The 18,805-nt window shown below is 41.5% G+C and overlaps 4 protein-coding genes across 4 annotated transcripts; 3 read left to right on the top strand and 1 right to left on the bottom strand.

Annotated features, from left to right (window-relative positions):
- Positions 1-942: 942 nt before the first annotated feature.
- bsf (bicoid stability factor) lies at positions 943-6,080 on the top strand. The gene is made up of 4 exons (XM_070996304.1): positions 943-1,170; positions 1,719-3,553; positions 3,617-5,344; positions 5,408-6,080. Exons 1-4 carry the CDS (start codon positions 1,031-1,033, stop codon positions 5,950-5,952), a joined length of 4,248 nt encoding a protein of 1,415 aa, XP_070852405.1. The 5' UTR covers positions 943-1,030; the 3' UTR covers positions 5,953-6,080.
- Positions 6,081-6,665: 585 nt separating this feature from the next.
- Positions 6,666-11,242, top strand: ncm (pre-mRNA-splicing factor nucampholin). Its single transcript, XM_070996324.1, has 4 exons — positions 6,666-7,371; positions 7,631-7,971; positions 8,014-8,984; positions 9,047-11,242. The coding sequence occupies exons 1-4, from the start codon at positions 6,760-6,762 to the stop codon at positions 11,101-11,103; spliced, it is 3,981 nt and encodes a 1,326-aa protein (XP_070852425.1). The 5' UTR covers positions 6,666-6,759; the 3' UTR covers positions 11,104-11,242.
- Positions 11,243-12,874: 1,632 nt separating this feature from the next.
- Positions 12,875-13,566, top strand: RpS26 (ribosomal protein S26). Its single transcript, XM_017070345.4, has 2 exons — positions 12,875-12,925; positions 13,009-13,566. The coding sequence occupies exon 2, from the start codon at positions 13,017-13,019 to the stop codon at positions 13,359-13,361; it is 345 nt and encodes a 114-aa protein (XP_016925834.1). The 5' UTR covers positions 12,875-12,925; positions 13,009-13,016; the 3' UTR covers positions 13,362-13,566.
- A 2,025-nt stretch (positions 13,567-15,591) lies between these two features.
- On the bottom strand, positions 15,592-17,158 carry LOC108008850 (pyruvate dehydrogenase E1 component subunit alpha, mitochondrial-like). Its single transcript, XM_017072759.4, has 2 exons — positions 16,538-17,158; positions 15,592-16,395 (listed from the first exon to the last, which is right to left on the bottom strand). The coding sequence occupies exons 1-2, from the start codon at positions 17,031-17,033 to the stop codon at positions 15,632-15,634; spliced, it is 1,260 nt and encodes a 419-aa protein (XP_016928248.3). The 5' UTR covers positions 17,034-17,158; the 3' UTR covers positions 15,592-15,631.
- Between the last annotated feature and the right edge of the window lie 1,647 nt (positions 17,159-18,805).

Here is an 18,805-nt window from a genome sequence, read left to right as displayed (position 1 = left end):
TAATGAGTTAATGAATTTATCAAGATTAATAGATTTTTTTACGATTTGATAAAACATTTTTCCTAAACAAATTTTTCAAAGTTTAAGATTTTTAAGTATTCGTTGACAGAAAATGTTTCAGATTGAAAACTTTCGCAGTACCAGCATTCAATTAATTTTAGTTGGACTCACCTAAACCTCGGGATCCCCCAAAGAGTTTGTCGATTACCTCCTGTAGGTTTTTAATTTTCAACTCGAAAATTATACATTTGGGGTATTCGGTTGAAAATATTTGTTGTAACATATTGGGAAAGAATTTTGAACTATTTTTTGAAAGTGCTTAATATTTGACTTTTATTTTAAATGTATTTTAATAAGAGTTGTTTACAATTTAAGTAAAAGGCTGTTAATAAAAAATAATTCTTACTGATATATGTCCAATGTACGTACATATAAGAGTATTCAAAATGTCTTCTATAGATTACTTTTATTTGAAAGGTGATAATCCCTGATCAATCCTTTTTATTGTACAAATATGCACAGATTTGAAAGAAAATAAAGATCACCTAGACAATTGTCTTTAGTTAACCTTTTATCTTCAATTTTTATATAAAAATGGGATATCAAACAAATTACTTTCAAAAAGTTTAAGTAAATAGAACACCCTATCCATATAATGTACAAGAACCATCAAAACAGGTGAAAAATTTTTTTTGGTGCCACAGCTTCCTATTTGGGAATGCAAACGCAGTTATGCAAACTATCATTTCTCTAAACTATAAAGTCTAAGATGAAAGAGGGGCCTAAAGATCATTGCTCGAGCGCCAAAAAGCCAAACCCCTTAACGGTCAATTTTTAAATTCGATAAATTAAAATCGGTTTGGATCACAGCTAGGTTCGTAAGCAGCTGTCACACTGGGCAGCATTCGATTCTCGACATCCATGTCATCGAATAGTCATCGATTTTAGTTCCAGCTCTACCGCACCGCACTCGTGCGACCGAATTTTAATAATAATTTGAATTTATTAATTAAAACCGAGCAATCCCGCAATGGCATCCATCCTGAGGACGGGGAAACTGCTGCGTTACTTCGCCGGCTTCACGAGGAACGTGGTGGTGAACTCGGTGCGCGAGAACGAGAGCAGCAATCTGCTGAACAATGCGCCCTGCATGTGCGGACAGTTCCAGAAGTGAGTAAAAACCACAAAGAACCGGCATTACGCAATGCATTCGAGTATTTCTGTAAATAATCTGGGATTAGTCGTTTTCCATTGATTAATAGCTGAGAAGTAGGGGGCATGTCACTATAGGGCAGGGTAATCTGGGCCATATAGGGTCTCAAATATTTACATAACCTCATCTGGTTTAGGGGACCCATGGGAGGCACCTATGTGGTCATCCCATTTATGGACTTCAAAAGTTAAACTAAACTTAAAAATTCTGTAAATGCTATTTATATTTTATGGACCAACTGTTGATATTTATTTTAAGTTACAAAGATCAATAATTTATAAACTCTTCCAATTTAAACTTATGTACCTACATTCGGTATGGCTTAAAACTCCTTTACTTGTAAAATCAGAAAGAATATATATCTTATATTCTTCTTTTAAATTAACTTATACTAATTCTGCAATTATAAAAATTTTTTAAAAATTAGAACGATTTAAAAAAATTATTTTTAATTGACAAAGCTGATTTCAAGTGACTTACTAATTTTTAAATTCCCTCCTTTTAGCGGTTTTGCCACAAATGCCGCAGCAAAAACTGAGCTGAGTCTGGACAAACAGATTCGCCGGCTGGACCAGGATGTTCGCCGCATTGGACGCATTTCTCGACGAGATCTGGAGGAGATACTCGATGAGATTCGCACCCACAGGACGGCCACCAGTTCGCAATCCCTCCTAGTGATCCGGTGCTGCGGAAACCTGGTGCCTGAGGAGCTGCCCGAGGTCAGGACGGCTTTGGTCCAGGAGATCTGGAAGACCCTGAATGCCCTGAATGTGCCCATGGACATCTCGCATTACAATGCCCTGCTCCGAGTTTACTTGGAGAACGAGCACGGCTTTGCGCCCACTGATTTTCTAGCGGAGATCGAGGCAAAGGGAATCGAGCCCAATAGGGTTACCTATCAGCGATTGATTGCTCGCTATTGCCAGCAGGGCGACATCGAAGGAGCCACTAGGATTTTGGAATTCATGAGAGCAAAGAGTCTTCCGGTCAATGAGAATGTCTTCAATTCCCTGATTCTGGGACATTCACAGGCCAACGACTTGGAGTCCGCCAAGGGCATCCTGGGAGTGATGAAGCAGGCAGGATTGGAGCCCAGTGCGGACACATACACGACTCTTCTGTGCGCCTTTGCCCGCCACGGAGACCTGGCTGCCCTGAAGGAAACCCTGGCTGAAAGCGAGAAAAAGGAGATCATTTTGCTGGACAAAGATCTGCTGGACATCGTCTACACGCTCACCGTCAATGGCCATGGAGAACAAGTGGATGAGCTCCTGACCAAGCTGCGTCTCTCTCCTGGCTTTAATCAAGATGCGGTAAATGTGATCCTTCGCCTGGTCAACAAAGGTTACGAGGATGTGGGTCTGAAACTCCTCCGAGTGATGCCAAGGAGCAGTCGTGTAAACGGCGAACCTGTTGATGTGGGAGCCTTCTTTATCAGGCAAATGGTCAAGGCTAACCGGCCCGTGGAGAAGATCCTGTCCATCTGCAAGGCGTTGCAATCGGAGGGACTTAATCCCAAGGCTTTGACAATTGCCACTGAAGCTGGCCTGACCAACGGAGTTGTAAACAATGCTCTTCCCCTGCTGCAAGAGATGAAGAATGCTGGTTTGCCCATCAGACAGCATTATTTCTGGCCGTTAATCTGTTCTGTGGAATCCAATCAGGTTTTGGAGATCGTACGTCGCATGCAGCAGGAGTTTTCGGTGTACCCTAACTCTGAAACCGTCAGGGATTATGTTATTCCCAACTTAAAGGAGAAGAACTGGGAGAGAATTGTAACCGCTTTGAGGGACGCTGGAGTTCCCAACTCCACGGCTGTAACCTCTGCCGTTTACTCCGCCCTGGTGACCCATCAAATTGCCGATGCAGCCAAGCTAATGGAGCAGAACAGAGCTTACTATGTGCCTTTCTTGTTTAGACAACCCTTGATCCTGGCCCTCAGTCACACCAATGATTATGCCTCCTTCATCCGCTGTGTTCGCCAAATTCATGAAGGCTTGCAATTCAGACAAGGCAAGGAGGAGGAAGCTGAGCCGGTGGAAGGCGGAGCTGCTGCTTCTGCGGATCGCAGCACTCCTGATGTGGTCGGTGCCATTGTCCAGGAGGCGTCCATTTACTTCCGACGAGATCGCGCGGCTACGTTGGAGAAAATCCTCAAGGGATTGGTCAAGCAGGGATTGTCCATTAGCAGTGCCAAAGCTAGCCAGTTATCGGAGCAATTGGGTTCCGAATTGACTCCAAGGATTTCGGAACTTTTGGGCAAACTAAGCTCAGGTGAACTGCAGCCGGTTGCTCTGCCAAATAACGGCAAGAGAAGTCTGGATTCGCTCTCCATTGATGGTTAGTACTTTCTAACACTTTTGTTTAATGTTATTTCTTCAACAAGTTTTTATATTTTTCCAGAACTCGAGCGATTCATAGTCAATGTAGAGGGCAAGGGAGAAAATGCCAACAACATCAAGAGACAACTTTTGACCGCCTGTTTCCGATCACAGAACCTGGATAAAACCCTTCAGGTCATCGAGAAACTCGAGACCGAAAAATTCCAGATCCCGATTGGCGTCTATGCCCAGCTCATTGATCTCTATACGCATCACAAGAAAAGTGCAGAGGCTTTGGAGAACTATGAAAAACTGAAGGCCAAGGATGCCACCTTCAAGTTGGATAACTTAAAGACTGTGCGACTGGCTGATCTCCTCCTGCAAGAGGAACGTGTGGATGCTGCCTTTAAGGTACTCGAGGATAACAAGAAGGATGCGCCTATTGCCGAAGCCGAAGGAAGCTTTAACTATGTGAGCACCGTGTGGAGAATATTAAATTCCCTCGCTGAAGCTGGTGAACCGGAAAAACTGCGAAAAATATTCGATGCCCTGGTCGCTGCCAACTATGTTGTGCCCACCAATGTGCTTCTTGGTCCTCTGATCAAGGTTCATCTGGTCAAGGATGATATTCCAAAGGCCATCGAAGCCTTTGAGGAGATTTGCCAGAAGCATAAGTCAACTCCCTGGAAAAATGAGCTGGCTTGCCGCTTGATCCAAAAAGAAGATGCAGCTAATCTGCAGAAGTTGACCGATTTGAGCACCGCAATTCATGGTGAAGTCAACAGCCTTTACGATCTGGTCTTCTCCTTTGTGGAATGCGGCCGTGTGAGGCAGGCCAGGAAGATCCTGGAGACCCCCGGATTGCGCACTCGTCCCCAGAGGATTAGCAGTGCCTGTGATCGCTACAAGAATGAGGGATTGCTCCAGCCTCTGGAAGGTCTCATTGAAGCTACAAAAGACCTGGGCCACATCGATAGAAACAAGATTTACTACACCCTTCTTTTGAGCTACGACAAGGCAGATGAGGCGGAGAAGGCACTTGGCCTGTGGACCAAAATGCAGGAGGAGTCTTTGACACCCAACGATGCTTTCCTTTTGAAACTGGCAGACATTCTCAAGAGGAAAAACATTGATGTCCCTTTTGTGGTGCCCGAAACGCAAAAGGAACAAGCCAAAGCTAGGAAAAACAAAGCTAATAATCAAGCGAAAACAGAAGCAACTGCAGAAACTGCTAAGATTTCAGAGCAGCCCAAGGAGAAGTCTCCAAAGAAGGAGCAAACAAAAACGGAAGCAGTAAAGACTACTCCACCAAAACCCGTATCGCATTTGTCTGGCTTCCGCAAAGCCATCCTGGCCAACGATCCCGATGCAGCCATCTCCCACAAACAGAGATTTCTGAGTGGAGAGAAGGTTGGTGCCCTGGACACTTCCCGACTGATTGAACTTCTTGTTCGCGCCGATCGCCTAACAGAGGCCACAAAATACGTTGAGGAACTCCTGGGCGACAAGTTGCATCCACAGCCCAAGATTTTTAAGTTTTACCTCAACAAAATTGCCGCTGCCGGGGATTTGGAAACGCTTGAGAAGATTGGCAAGCAGCTGACCGAGGAGCAAAAGCGTCTGGTATCGTTCGACAACCGCTTCTGTCATGCCAATATAGTGGCCGGAAAGGCGGAACAGTTTCTTAAGCACTTAACCACGGAAATTGATGGAGCCAAAACTCCTGAGGAGTCAACCAAGCTGGCCGCGAAGTTCCCACGCGGAGGTGCTGTGGGCATTTTGGAAAAACACCCGGAATTGGTGCCACAATGTACGTTATCAAAATATTTAAGAGTAGAAGAGGGAGTAAAATAATAACCCACTTATTTTGCAGACCAATCCCTGGCCGAGAAGTTTGCCGCCCACAATCAACTTGGACCCATGAATGTCTTATGGATGCACCTCATTTCCAGTGGTCAGGAGGTGGCCTCCAAGGAGATCTGGGATAAGCACCTGTCCAATGCCCCAAGGCTGATGTTCCAGCGCGTTTTGCAGACTGCACGGGAGCAGAACGACGAGAAACTCGCCTCCACGGTCATTTCCCAGCTGAAGGGCAGCAAAATCTCGGAGGGAGCTATCGGAAATGCGTACTCCTGCCTCATCGACATCCAGACGACCAAAGGAAACTCCGACAAGGCCATGGATGTTTTGGCCAATGCCATCAAGGATGTCTCCCTGGAGAACATCAATAGGACAGCTCTGCTTCGTTTAAAACAGGCGGTTGAGGAGAAATCGCAGAAGTTCCCCTACACGATTCCCGAGAAGCGAACGAAGGCCGATGACTCCAGCTCTTCGTCATCCTCTTCGTCCTCCAGCGACGACGATGTGTCGCCATCGATACCCGAAACCGTTCCACCCAAACCGGACAGCAAGGCTTAGTGGCTTTTGGATAAAGTCCTTTTCTAGTTTAACCCGTCGTGATTAAAGCCTATTTTTAAAGTATTTACTATGGATAAACAATTTGTAAACTTGTAAACTAAAATAAATTTAGTTGTTTTGTTGCGAAATTGCACTGATGTAAATGAATTGGCAATTTTAGTAGGGCAATTCGACGGTCCAAAAATAATTATTTTTGGAGCTATGACTGAAAGTAGAGAAAATATCAAATTGTTTTTTTTTCTTTTTTTCCCAACTCCACGAGCCCTAAGGCAATTTTCTTAAATTACTGGCAATAAGCAAAGCTTAGAGCCTAGCAAAAATTGTGGGAAAAAGCCAAACAAACAGCCTAGCAATTAGCCAAGAAAAAAATGAAATAAGCATACAAATATGCCTCGCCATAAGCCTAACAAGAAGCCTAGTAATAATCCTGGCAATCATTCAAAAAGCATAGCCATAAGCCTAGAAAAAAGCCATGCAGTATGCCTATCAAAAGTCAAGCAAAACCAACGACATTGAATATTTTGAATTTCCGAAACAAAATCTAATAAGAAATTATAGATTTCCCGAACTAGGTGTGTGCCCTCGCTATATCAGAAGGGTGACCCGCTAGGTCAGCTAATACACCCACCTGAGTTTCAGTGTGACCGTTTGGGAGAATATTTTTGGTATATTAATAGGTATAAGTATATTTGTCAGGGCCGGACGGTATAATTTATCGATAATTCCGCTGTATCGCCGCGTTGTGTTTTTTTGCCCAAATAATTTTCATCGTTGTTTTCCCTTAAATTTTCTCGAAATAACCGCGCGATGGGGGAAAGCGATGCCGAGAGCGATTCGAGCAGTAATTCCAGCAGCAGCGGCTCCTCCAGTGGCAGCGACAGCGACGCCAGGAGCGAATCCTCCTCCTCGGCGAGCAGCGGGCGCGAGGAAGAGGAAGCAGAGCCGGAGCAATCCGCCAAAGATGCGAAAAAAACTGATGATAGGGATCGGGAGGAGGATAGCGATAAGGAAGGAGTAGCTAAAGAGGATGAGGATCCGCGTGACCATAAAAAAAATGCAGCTGAAGATACCCCCTCGCCGGCCAAGCCAATTTCCCATTCTGCTGGCGTGGAAAAGCAGCAAGAAGAAGCAGCTGCTGCGACGGCGGAAAGTGAGAAATTAAATGAAGCGGAAAATGTAGAAACACCTGTCCAACGGGAAGAGGAAGCAGAAGCCACAGGTGTGACGAAAAAGCTGGAAAGCCCGAAGACACAGGCGGAGCACGTTGAAAAAGAAGCAGAAGAGCGGGGAAATGGGGAGGAGCAGCCGGTGACCACCAATGGAAGCAGCGGAAGTAGCAAGGAATCGCCAGAGGAAGCTGCTGCAGGCGCAGTGGAACCTCCTTCATCGGACAACCACGAGGAGGGCGAAATAACCGATGTAAGACCAATCTTTGGTATAGGGTATCATTTCATCATCACTGAAATTCAAAAATTAGTTTTTAATCGTTTATTAACAAGATTATTATACTATTAGTAACAAATCAATCATAATTTTGCATATTTTTGATTTTAAATAATTTTAAAATCGGAATATCTGTATTGACCTTGTAAAAAAGTCTATTCACTCAACTCCATTTTATAATTTATTTATGACTATTCAAATTAATACTCTTGTGTTTAATTTTCCCCTATTTTAGAAAGACGATGATGACGAGCCGCCTGCCAAGGAGAGTGAGAAACCCGGCGCCGCCCAGAGCAGTCCATCCAAAGAGTCCAACCGCCAACGCAGCCACAGCCAGGACGACAAGAGACGTCGGCCACGATCCTCCAGTAGGAGTCCCTCACCTCGCAGCCGCCGTCGTCCTCGCTCGAGGAGCGGAAACAGTAGGACCCGAAGTCGCAGTATCAGTCCCATCCGTCGTAGGTCAAATTCCTTGGAGAGACGACGCCTGGAGCGCCAGAGGCGTCATGAGGAGCGGGATAAACGGGATGAGGCAAGAGCTAAGGAGCGAGAAAAGCGCCATCAGAAGCGTGATAAGTCCACCAGCAGGCGAAGAGATGATTCCAAGGAAAGAAAGAGGTCCACTAGCAGGCGTAGAGATGATTCCAGGGAAAGGAAGAAGTCTTCAGATCGCAAACGAGATCGTTCCACCTCGAGCCCAGGATCGAAATCATCCAAAACTGCTCGCCATCCAGAACCCACTAATGCTGATAATGAAACCGTAACCGAACCTGCTGCCAAGATAACAGAGCGTCAACGGAAAACGGTGGATGTTTTAACCTCCAGAACAGGAGGAGCCTATATTCCACCAGCTAAGCTGCGTTTGATGCAGTCACAGATCACGGATAAAGCATCTGCTGCCTATCAGAGAATCGCTTGGGAGGCCCTCAAGAAATCCATCCATGGTTACATCAACAAAGTGAACGTAACAAATATAGCAATTATCACCAGGGAGCTTTTGAGAGAGAATATCGTCAGGGGAAGGGGTTTACTCAGCAGGAGTATTATCCAAGCCCAGGCTGCTTCGCCCACGTTTACCCATGTCTACGCCGCTCTGGTGAGCATTATCAACTCAAAGTTTCCGAATATTGGAGAGCTCCTTCTCAAACGTCTCGTCATCCAATTTCGTAGGGCGTTCCGCCGTAATGATAAGTTGGTTTGCATGTCGGCCACTAGATTCATTGGTCACCTGGTCAATCAGCGTGTGGCCCATGAAATTCTGGCTTTAGAGATCCTCACCCTGCTGGTGGAAACTCCTACAGATGATTCCGTGGAGGTGGCCATCAGTTTTCTGAAGGAGTGTGGCATGAAACTGACTGAGGTTTCGTCCAAAGGCATTGGGGCCATCTTCGAGATGCTGAGAAACATCCTGCATGAGGGAAAATTGGACAAGCGAGTGCAGTACATGATCGAGGTGCTGTTCCAGGTGCGAAAGGATGGCTTTAAGGACCATCAGGCTGTTGTTTCGGAACTGGAGCTGGTGGAGGAGGACGATCAGTTCACGCATCTAATGATGTTAGACGAAGCCACTGAAACGGAGGATATACTGAGTAAGTCCATACCATAAATAGATTTGTATTTTACCTAATGCTTTTATTCATTCCCTTTAAAGATGTTTTTAAATTTGACGACAACTACGCGGAGAATGAGGAGAAATACAAAGGACTGAGTCGCGAGATCCTGGGCAGTGATGATGGCAGTAGTTCGGGATCAGGTTCCGGATCGGGCTCGGATAGCGATTCGGATGCAGAATCTGGATCGGATGCGGAAAAGAAAACCGAGGGTGGCGACATAATTGACAACACCGAGACCAATCTGATTGCCCTGCGACGCACAATTTACTTAACAATTAACTCTAGTTTGGATTACGAGGAGTGTGCCCACAAACTGATGAAGATGCAATTGAAACCCGGACAAGAAATAGAACTCTGCCACATGTTCCTCGATTGCTGTGCGGAACAGAGAACATATGAAAAGTTCTATGGACTGCTGGCCCAACGGTTCTGCAACATTAACAAGATCTATATACCACCCTTCGAGGAGATCTTTAAGGACACCTATCAAACCACCCACAGATTGGACACGAATCGCTTGAGAAACGTCAGCAAGTTCTTCGCCCATCTCCTATTTACAGACGCCATTAGTTGGGATGTGCTGGAGTGCATCCAACTGAACGAGGATGACACCACGTCATCGAGCAGGATCTTTATAAAAATCCTATTTCAGGAGCTAGCTGAGTACATGGGCTTGGGCAAACTAAATGCAAAGCTCAAGGACGAAGTATTGGTTGAAAGCCTGGCTGGCTTGTTCCCCAAGGATAATCCAAGAAACACCCGCTTCTCCATTAATTTCTTCACCTCCATTGGTTTGGGTGGTCTGACCGATGATTTGAGAAGATTCTTGAAAACTGCCCCCAAGGCTGTTCCCGCAATAAATGCTGAAATTCTGGCCACTACCGGAGGGAATCCTTTTAAAGATGGGTCTGCTCCCGCTGGAAATTCCAAGATAGCCCCACCGTCGTCCTCCTCGTCATCATCATCCTCCTCGGACACTAGCAGCGATGACTCCAGTGAAGATGATTCCAGTTCCGAATCTTCTAGTGAATCTTCAGGCTCCGATTCCAGCGCAGAGCCCAAGAAGAAACGCAAACGCAAGGACAAAGACAAAAAGTCAAAGAAAGTCAGTAAAGAGAAGGCCAAAAAGGGCAAGAACAAAAAGGCAGAGAAGAAAAAGAAGGCGGATAAGGAAAGGGAGAAAGAAAAACTGAAATCTGAGAAGGAAAAGGAAAAGGAAAAAGAGAAACAAAGGGAAAGGCAAAAAGAACGAGAGAAGGAACAGGAGAAGGATAAAAAGCGCGAGAAAGAGAAAGAAAAGAAGGCAGCGAAAAAGAAGTCAAAACGCAAGCGGAAACGCCAGGAGAGCTCAAGTTCCAGCAGCAGCCAAGAAAGCGAAAAGTCGTCGTCTGAATCCTCTTCATCGAATTCTTCCAGCGAAGAAAGCGACGTTGAGCCTAAGGCAAAGATCAAGCGCCAGGAGCAAATCCAAAAAAACAACAAATTTCGGGGGCAACCGCAAGACAGTGATGAATTCAACCTAGAAGGTCCTGAATCTAGAGAACGCAATCGCAATCAGTCGAATGGCAACGGCCAGAGACGCAGGGACAACTCCTTTGACAGAAAAAGAAATCGGGATTCTTCTTCCCATGGCAGGGATCGAAACCGAGAGAATTCTTTATACGATAGAGAAAGAAACCGGGAGAATTCTTTATACGATAGAGAAAGAAACCGGGAGAATTCATATGACAAAGAAAGGAAAGTTCAAAAGTCGATCTCTCACGATAAGCAAAGAAAACGAGATCGATCCCTTTCTTATGAGAAACCTCGCAGAAGAGAGGATTCTTCCCCTCGCGAAAGACGTGTTGAGAAGAACAGTCGTGGTGAAAAAGACAGCCGACGTGGTGACCGTTTGTCCAGAGATGAGAGGTCAGATCGAGGTGAAAGGTCTGATCGTGGTGAAAGGTCAGATCGTGGTCGTGAAAAGGAACGTGATCGCGATCTGAAGAGACAACGGGGACGCGAAAGAGAGCGTGACCAGGAACGCGTCGAATCTCGTGACCGTGACCGCTCGCGAGGAGAGCGCAGTTCACACCGTTCCAAGGGGCGTGGCTGAATTTGGAGACTGGACTGGAAACCGCGACAAAACTAAGGCATATTAAAATTTGTGTTAAATATTTTACTTCTACATGTGTACAAAGAAAAACCCACTAAGCTGATAAACAAAAATAAATGTACAAAATGCAACTGTCAAATAGTTATACACGCTTTACTATACCGTATATTCACGACTTTTAGGCATTTCTTCAGATGAGGTGTAATTAACAATTGGACAAAATTTATACATTTGTACAGATAAAAAAAGTTTTGCGCGATTTTCGTTTTTCTTATATTGACAGCAGCTTTGTACTTAGGATAAACAAAAAATTGTAATATTTTGTCAAACCAATTTAATAAATTTAAAGCATACAAATACACATTTAATTTACAAATTCTTTTTAATTTATATCAAGGTGGACCATTAATTTATTAAACACTTAACTACTGACTGCAATCGATCGATCGACCATAACATGTTATTGTTTTGACAACCGTTTTTTTTTGTTTGGTACTCCATTAAAGCAAGGGCAGAAAGTATTCATTACTTTTAAGAGATATTTATTTATTTTTTTTTGCCAAGACTGTAAGAAAACAATTTTTTCGATAAGCAAACGTAGTCTTCTTTTAAAACTTAAAACTTAATTGACTTTCACCCATATTAGTGATATTAAGATTCAAATAAATTCACAAAATGTGAGTTCTCTAAAAATTATTTTTAAAGCTTATGACATTTTTTTCATTTATTTTGAAAATTAACTTAATTTCCATAGAATATTAAAAAGTTCAACTAGCAAACTTGAAAGTTATTTTCTCAAACAAATCGTTACCGATGCGAACAGTAAAATGCTACTCAACTAAAAAATAGTTTTAATTTATATTTTCCTGGAACATGTTTATTTTTATTTTCTACTGAAGCCATTTTTTTATATATTATAATTTGAATATGTTTATGTAAAAATATTTATAGTTGAAAAATGCGTTTTCTAACAAAATGTCCCGCTAAAGACAGCTATTTTTCACTAAAAAACTGGTCACTCTTATGTGCGTTGCCAACTTCAGCAAGATAACAACTTTTTCTAACTAGAATCATAGCGGGAAAAAGCTAAACAATTTAGAAATTGTGTTTACTTTGTGAACTGCTGAATTGTTAAAAGCTCAATACGTATTCTTTAAGAAAAAGCGAAAACTTAAAAATGTTCTTCCGAATTCACACACAGCTGTGATAGGTTGCCCATATTGTTGGACATCACAAAATTTTATTTTTCATAGTTAGTCAGTGAAAAGTAAAATGTTTTTGTACAAGTTTTTTTTACTTCTTATGGTAAAAAAAGCTACCAGTACAACTAATATAAAATATTTTCTATTCCATACAGTTTTATGTATATTATAAATAAGATAGCCCTAATTATTAACGTTTTTATTTTATATAGTTTTTGTTTTATGGTTCTAGAGAATATACTTAAAACTTTTCTGTTCGTTCAAATTTTTAATATAAAAGGAAAAAAGGCTGCAGCTTTCGACCAAATATATTTTCTGGCATTGAAAATAAAGGTTTTAAAGATGATATTTTGTGACTTTATAATATTTAAAAAAAGGTAATGAATAATAAGCTAGCCTCTTGAAGGCGATTTCTATTTTCTGACACAAAAACGCTAGATCTGGCGGGAAAAAGTAAGTAGCCCTGGTTGCCAACCACGCCGCCATTGCCGGCTTGAGATTTTTTAGCCCCTCTTTCCGAGTTTCGCGGGGTGTGTCCACACTATTTTCTTTCTTTTCGTTTCCCGAAACGTGAACACACGCGGATTTCGCTGGGCGGATTTTGAAAATCGATAAATAAGGTAATTATGGCAGCCATCCGAGCAGCAAAACCAGTGATAAATGCTAACCGACGTGCGGTCTGTTCTAATCCGTTGAAAAACAGCCGGCAAGATGACCAAGAAGCGCCGTAATGGAGGACGCAACAAGCACAACCGCGGCCATGTGAAGCCCGTGCGTTGCACCAACTGCGCCCGCTGCGTGCCCAAGGATAAGGCTATCAAGAAGTTCGTCATCCGCAACATTGTGGAGGCCGCCGCCGTCCGTGACATCACGGAGGCCAGCATCTGGGACTCGTACGTGCTGCCCAAGCTCTACGCGAAGCTCCACTACTGCGTGTCCTGCGCAATCCACTCCAAGGTGGTGCGTAACCGATCCCGCGAGGCTCGCCGCATCCGTACGCCCCCACTGCGCTCTTTCCCCAAGGACATGGCCCGCAACAACCAGAATAGGAAGTAGAGATCTTGTCCAGTCGAGGAGCACTGGGTGCAGCCACCTGACATCTCTATATGGAGTCTACCATCTAGCCGGGTTTCCTCGTCCGTACTTCCCTGTCCGGATCGGGGCAAAGCCAAGATAAGCAGACGAAATATATGCATCCAGTACTTTTTTATTTGAAATAAACAGCGTGCTTCATTGGGAAACAGCTACTACTTACAAGAAACACCTATAAGACATACTTATTGTGCCAACCCTTTATTATCGCATCATCGTATACAGCTCGTTTGGGAAAGATAATCTCGACGGGATTTGCAGTGTAATAAGACAAGGCAAGTAGGTCTTGTCCAGAGAAGAAAACCCTTAACTATAACAACTTTGTATGTACATGTGGAGTCCGGCGTTTACGGGGGAACTGCTGATAGGAAATTTTGCCAAGCGTCTCTCGATGGGAGCACCTACTACATACAAAACATACCTGTGCATATTTGTTGTTCATTATTATATTATTTGCAAACCTAAATATGGATATGGTCTAGCCAAAATGTCGATTTTTGACAACTTTTGCGGTACATAAGAGCCTTCGATAAAGACCTGGGTGGAGACTAAATAGTAATCTTTAAATTGTTTACTTTTCATTACACCTTATCCAGTTCTACTAAATTTCGTATTGCAAGTAAAACAAATTACTAGTGATTTAAATTCGTCTTGCTTAAAAAACGTATTTTATTATCTACATGGTCACACACAGTGTCATCTTTTTGGATACTTTGATAAGCCGATGTTGTTAAAAATGTTCTTAAATTTCCGTTTCCTTCAGATCCTAGACTGGGAAAATATTTTGTATAATATGTAGATAAGGGTTTAATTAATTATGGTTTGGTATTCAAAATTATATCACTGCTTAAAAATGAACTAAAGTCCTACGTCCATTTATAGGTAAACCGGTAAGTCCCTTGTAATCTTTCCATTATCACCTCATAACCAATATTGTGGTCTCACCGGGTGCTCAGACTTCAATTAATAATTATGCTTTTGTTATTTATATAAATTCCATGGCTTTAGGGTAAAAACACTAACTCTTCCCACCTTCTTATTCATAACTATCTCCCATCATCGACGCTTCCACTTGTTTCCTGTTCGGAGGTGTACTTACTCGTGTGTGATATCTCATTTCCGGCTTACCTCTGCTCAAAAGTTTGGAATACTAAAGAGGTGGATGTAATGTGGTGATGGCGTCGAGTAAGTGAATTTTAATTTAGTTTAATTAGTTTCTTATTTATAAACAAATGTGTGAGTTTTTTTAAAAAGAAATTCGACACAATGTAAAATGTCATGTAGAAAGCAACTGCAAAGCTTTCATGTTTCTTCGCAGTGGCGCTACAATGTAAAATGTAAAATGCAATGTCCAATATAAAAATATTTTAAATATGACATTAATTATTTAATTAAAATTTGTGGAATTAAAATAAGGATTACTTTTTTAATAAAATTTAGTGAAGTATACCTTTACGTAATTATAGTTGGTAATTATAATTGGTTAAAGAATTATTTTAACCTTGCTTGTATTTTTGATAATTTTACATAAACAATTTTACAATATCCATTGAAATTCCTCAATTATTTTAACCTTTTTCATATTATAATATTCCATAAATAATTTTAAAATATCTATTGGAATTTTTTACAGAATAACAAGTTTTTCAAGATCACATTAGACCAAAACTTTAAATTCTTATATACCCATTGTAATTGTGCGCTGCCCAGGGTAAATCCTTGCATACTGTTTTTTGGCATAAATTACACAGACGTGAGTGCAAAGGCAAATGAGTGCGTGGGTGTGGGTGAGGGGGAAGCAAGGACCTGCCCCCAATGGGTCGCATGCGTGTGTATGTGTGTACACTTCCTTTTCCTGCTTACCCTTTTTTTCATTTTTTTTCTTGAGCCGTAACAATTTTTTCTTCGCTTTCTGCTGTTTCAGCAGCTCGCTGTGCTGAATTATTGTTTTCGTTTTGCCGGGAAAATAAAAATAAAACGTAGACATAAGAAGCAGCCGCTGATCATTTAGCATAAATTAAATAGAGCACACACAAGTGCTAATGAAAGTTATGATGAGTATGTGGAGGGTTCAACTTTAAAGGCTTTGATTTCTGCAAGACGGAAAAATCAGAAAGCGCCTTAAGTTTACTTTTTGCAAGTAAGACACTTCTTTAATTAAGATTTTTTGATTAGTTCCCATTTATTTATTTGTAGGATTTTACAGTTTAGAACTTTGAATTTTATGATTCGGTCTAAGCTTTAACATCATATATCCTATGCAAATTTATATGTTTCAATGAATGTTCTCTGATATTCCTTATGTACCCCTCATAATAACCCGAATAAACATCGCTCCAGAGATGTGGTAAACTGGGTTCCTCATCGCATCTAGCTGCCTTTGTGGCCTCCTCAATTTCAATTTTCACCAGCTTATCCAGTTCCTTGATTTCATCCTGTGAAATGTTGAATTCTTTCATAATAACCTGCTGAAAACTCTTAATGGGATCTTGCTCCATTTTAACCTTTTGGATTTCCTCTCTACTCCTATAACTCGTTCCAGGATCCGACATTGAATGACCGCCATAGCGATAGGTCTTAAGTTCTAGTATTAGAGGACCTATTTCCTTGGCATGTTGGATGGCAAAAGTGGTGGCACTCCTTACGGCCAAAACATCCTGACCATCGACTTGGATGCCTGGCAGATGATCCCCTCTTGTATAATACTCATTGTTGCTGGAGGATCTATTGGAACTTGTGCCCATGCCATAGTTGTTGTTTTCGCATATGAAGATAATGGGTAACTTCCAAAGTTGTGCCATGTTAAATGTTTCGAATATCTGGCCCTGATTAGCAGCACCATCGCCATAGATAGCTAAAGATACTGATTCGTCTTTCAGATACTTTCCAGCAAAAGCCAGTCCGGCTCCCAAGGGTACCTGATCTCCAACTATTCCAGTTCCGCCATAGAAATTCTTTCCGTACATGTGCATGGAACCGCCTTTTCCACCCGAACATCCTGAAAATAATCATTCAAGGGTTAAGACCTGGGGTATATAAAATGTCATAGGTTGAAATTGTTCATAATATGAGTTTAGATATGTTCATATATAAGTGCTATAGTCCTTAATCTTGTATTTAATTAAAATTAAAGAACCCACCTGTTAAACGCCCGGTGAGTTCAGCAAGGACACCTTGAGCAGACACGCCCATCATGTACGCCCAGCCGTGTATTCGATATCCTGAAATTACTTTATCCTGTTCGCCCATCGCGGCACGGATTCCCACGGCGCAAGCCTCTTGGCCAGTATACAAATGACAGAATCCTCGAATTAATCGCTCCTTGTAAAGATTCGAGGCTGCCATTTCCAAATGACGAAGGGCCAGAAGTTGACGATAGTACCGCAGGGCCTCGAGTTTATTAAGAGACACCATCATACTGGGGCCTTCCGTCAACCGATGCAGTTTAAAATCCTTTTGAAGACATATGAAACGCGGTCCATCATATGTTTCGCCTTTGCCCTGTTGTTTAGGTTTATGATGGGCTAGAACTTCGATACATTCTTTCGGGGGCTGTGGGCGTGGCAGATCCGCGGATGAAAAGTGAGCCCCGCATCGCAGAAATCGGAGAGAATATGCTAATCCAGCCGGGAACATCGCCCCTTTTGTTCTTTTGAAAATACGTAACTTGTTTGCTAATACAACAAAGTAAAACAAGTATCATTGTGCCTACTTGTAGTGGAAAAGTAATAAAGACTTGTTCATAGTACATTTATTTCGACAAGTGAGTTTAAAAATGTTTTATCTACTGTCAATATTTTTATTATTTTGTAAGGGAAAAAACAAATACATCTTTGAAATTTATGTTAGAGATTTACAATACATGCATTTATGTATGTAAACATTTATTGGCTTTTATAGTGATTCTCGAATAAAAATCATATTTTTTTATCAACATGCAAACATGTAAAGCTATTTTTTAGCGATATGAGACCATGCATTTAATTCACGCATGTAAAACCACTTATTTCACTTCAATGGTCATGTTGAATAGTCAGGTACTCAATTCTATATATTTCATAGTTGCGATAACTTTTTGCACTTGCTCACTTTTCCATTTTCACATTTCCACTAGCAATTGTCTCGCCCTCTCACTTCTAACCCTCAATCGCTCTTTCTGCCATTCAGACTCCTGCCATATTTTAACTTTAATTTCCGCTTTATTTTTTTTCTTGCCCGGTTTGAGCCTCCCATTCGTTTGCGATTCCAATATCCTTTTTTATTTTTGTTGTACCTATAGATACATATATATATTTCCTTTTTTTTGCGAGTCCCTAATGCCAGGGCCAGAACAAAACACTTTCACTGCCTCCTCCATCAGGGGTCCTACAATATTTTTTTTTTCTGTTGCTTTTCTGGGGTTTCTGTTGTTGGCGACTGGGTGTATGTGTATCGTAAATAAAAACGTTAAATGTTTTTTTAACGTGCGCCACTTAACACTCGGTACAATTTAAAGGCAATTGGGCACACCAGAGAAACAGCAACAGCATCAACAACAGCGACCGAGCAACAATGGCCACAAAAAGTCAGGCAATGCACATACCATATCTCTTTATATATAAATGTGTATGGTACATATATGTCTATGTCATGGGATTCTCCTCAAATAATGGGTGTATTTGCTGTCAGAGAATCCGAGCAACAGGCAGTGAGAACCAAGATACATTTATTATTAAAATATTATGTTGCAAAACGATTTAAAATGGTTTGTTTGTTCTTAATTGATTTTATCGATTGCAATTCAATATTATAGGTCTATATTTATAAATTGTATTGTTATCAATATAAACTAATAGGAGATATTAAAATATTTCCATTCCTAACACGAAAAATATCTCATATCCTTCCAGTTTATTTTACAGGATATCCTTATTTCTTAACTTGTCGAATTTCCCTTTTTTGTCATTTTCTTTTTTATTATTATTATTTTGACATTTTGTTAGCTGGCTCGTAATTTAATATAGATTTTTTTCCCAAAACCACCCAACATCCTGCCCAAGCTCAACTTGCACTCGCTCATTTTTTATGTTTCAAACAATAAATTGTCAATTGATTTCTGGTCTCCTATTTATGAGACTGCCATATATTTGTAGACTTTTATTTTCCTCTTGCCTTGGTGGAAATGAAAAATTGTTGTTTGGGGGAAGGAGCTTTTCCTTTGGCCCTCTACGAACATCATGTTTCTTGTGTTTCTTGATTCCATGTCAAACAAATCGTAAAAAAAGGTATGTCGTTTTATTTATATACAAATAATCAAATGCCGTTGGCTTTTACTTCAATTATGGCGGATAGGTTGGCGCTGAAATGTGTTCCTCTGAAAATTAAAATTTATTTTTTATGTATTTTTGCTCTTGAACAATATCAAAGTG

Source organism: Drosophila suzukii, chromosome 2L (assembly GCF_043229965.1).
Source record: "Drosophila suzukii chromosome 2L, CBGP_Dsuzu_IsoJpt1.0, whole genome shotgun sequence".
Taxonomy (NCBI): Eukaryota; Metazoa; Arthropoda; class Insecta; order Diptera; family Drosophilidae; genus Drosophila; species Drosophila suzukii.
The sequence above is the reverse complement of the archived record's forward strand: the minus strand, read 5'-3'. Positions and strand labels throughout refer to the sequence as shown.

Coding starts and splice junctions, on each gene's coding strand:
- bsf (XM_070996304.1), top strand. CDS start 1,031: ATGGCATCCATCCTGAGGACGGGGAAACTGCTGCGTTACTTCGCCGGC. Junction 1,171..1,718: donor ATGTGCGGACAGTTCCAGAA/GTGAGTAAAAAC, acceptor CCCTCCTTTTAG/CGGTTTTGCCACAAATGCCG. Junction 3,554..3,616: donor GGATTCGCTCTCCATTGATG/GTTAGTACTTTC, acceptor ATATTTTTCCAG/AACTCGAGCGATTCATAGTC.
- LOC108008850 (XM_017072759.4), bottom strand. CDS start 17,033: ATGTTCCCGGCTGGATTAGCATATTCTCTCCGATTTCTGCGATGCGGG. Junction 16,396..16,537: donor ACTCACCGGGCGTTTAACAG/GTGGGTTCTTTA, acceptor GATTATTTTCAG/GATGTTCGGGTGGAAAAGGC.
- ncm (XM_070996324.1), top strand. CDS start 6,760: ATGGGGGAAAGCGATGCCGAGAGCGATTCGAGCAGTAATTCCAGCAGC. Junction 7,372..7,630: donor AGGAGGGCGAAATAACCGAT/GTAAGACCAATC, acceptor CCCCTATTTTAG/AAAGACGATGATGACGAGCC. Junction 8,985..9,046: donor TGAAACGGAGGATATACTGA/GTAAGTCCATAC, acceptor TTCCCTTTAAAG/ATGTTTTTAAATTTGACGAC.
- RpS26 (XM_017070345.4), top strand. CDS start 13,017: ATGACCAAGAAGCGCCGTAATGGAGGACGCAACAAGCACAACCGCGGC.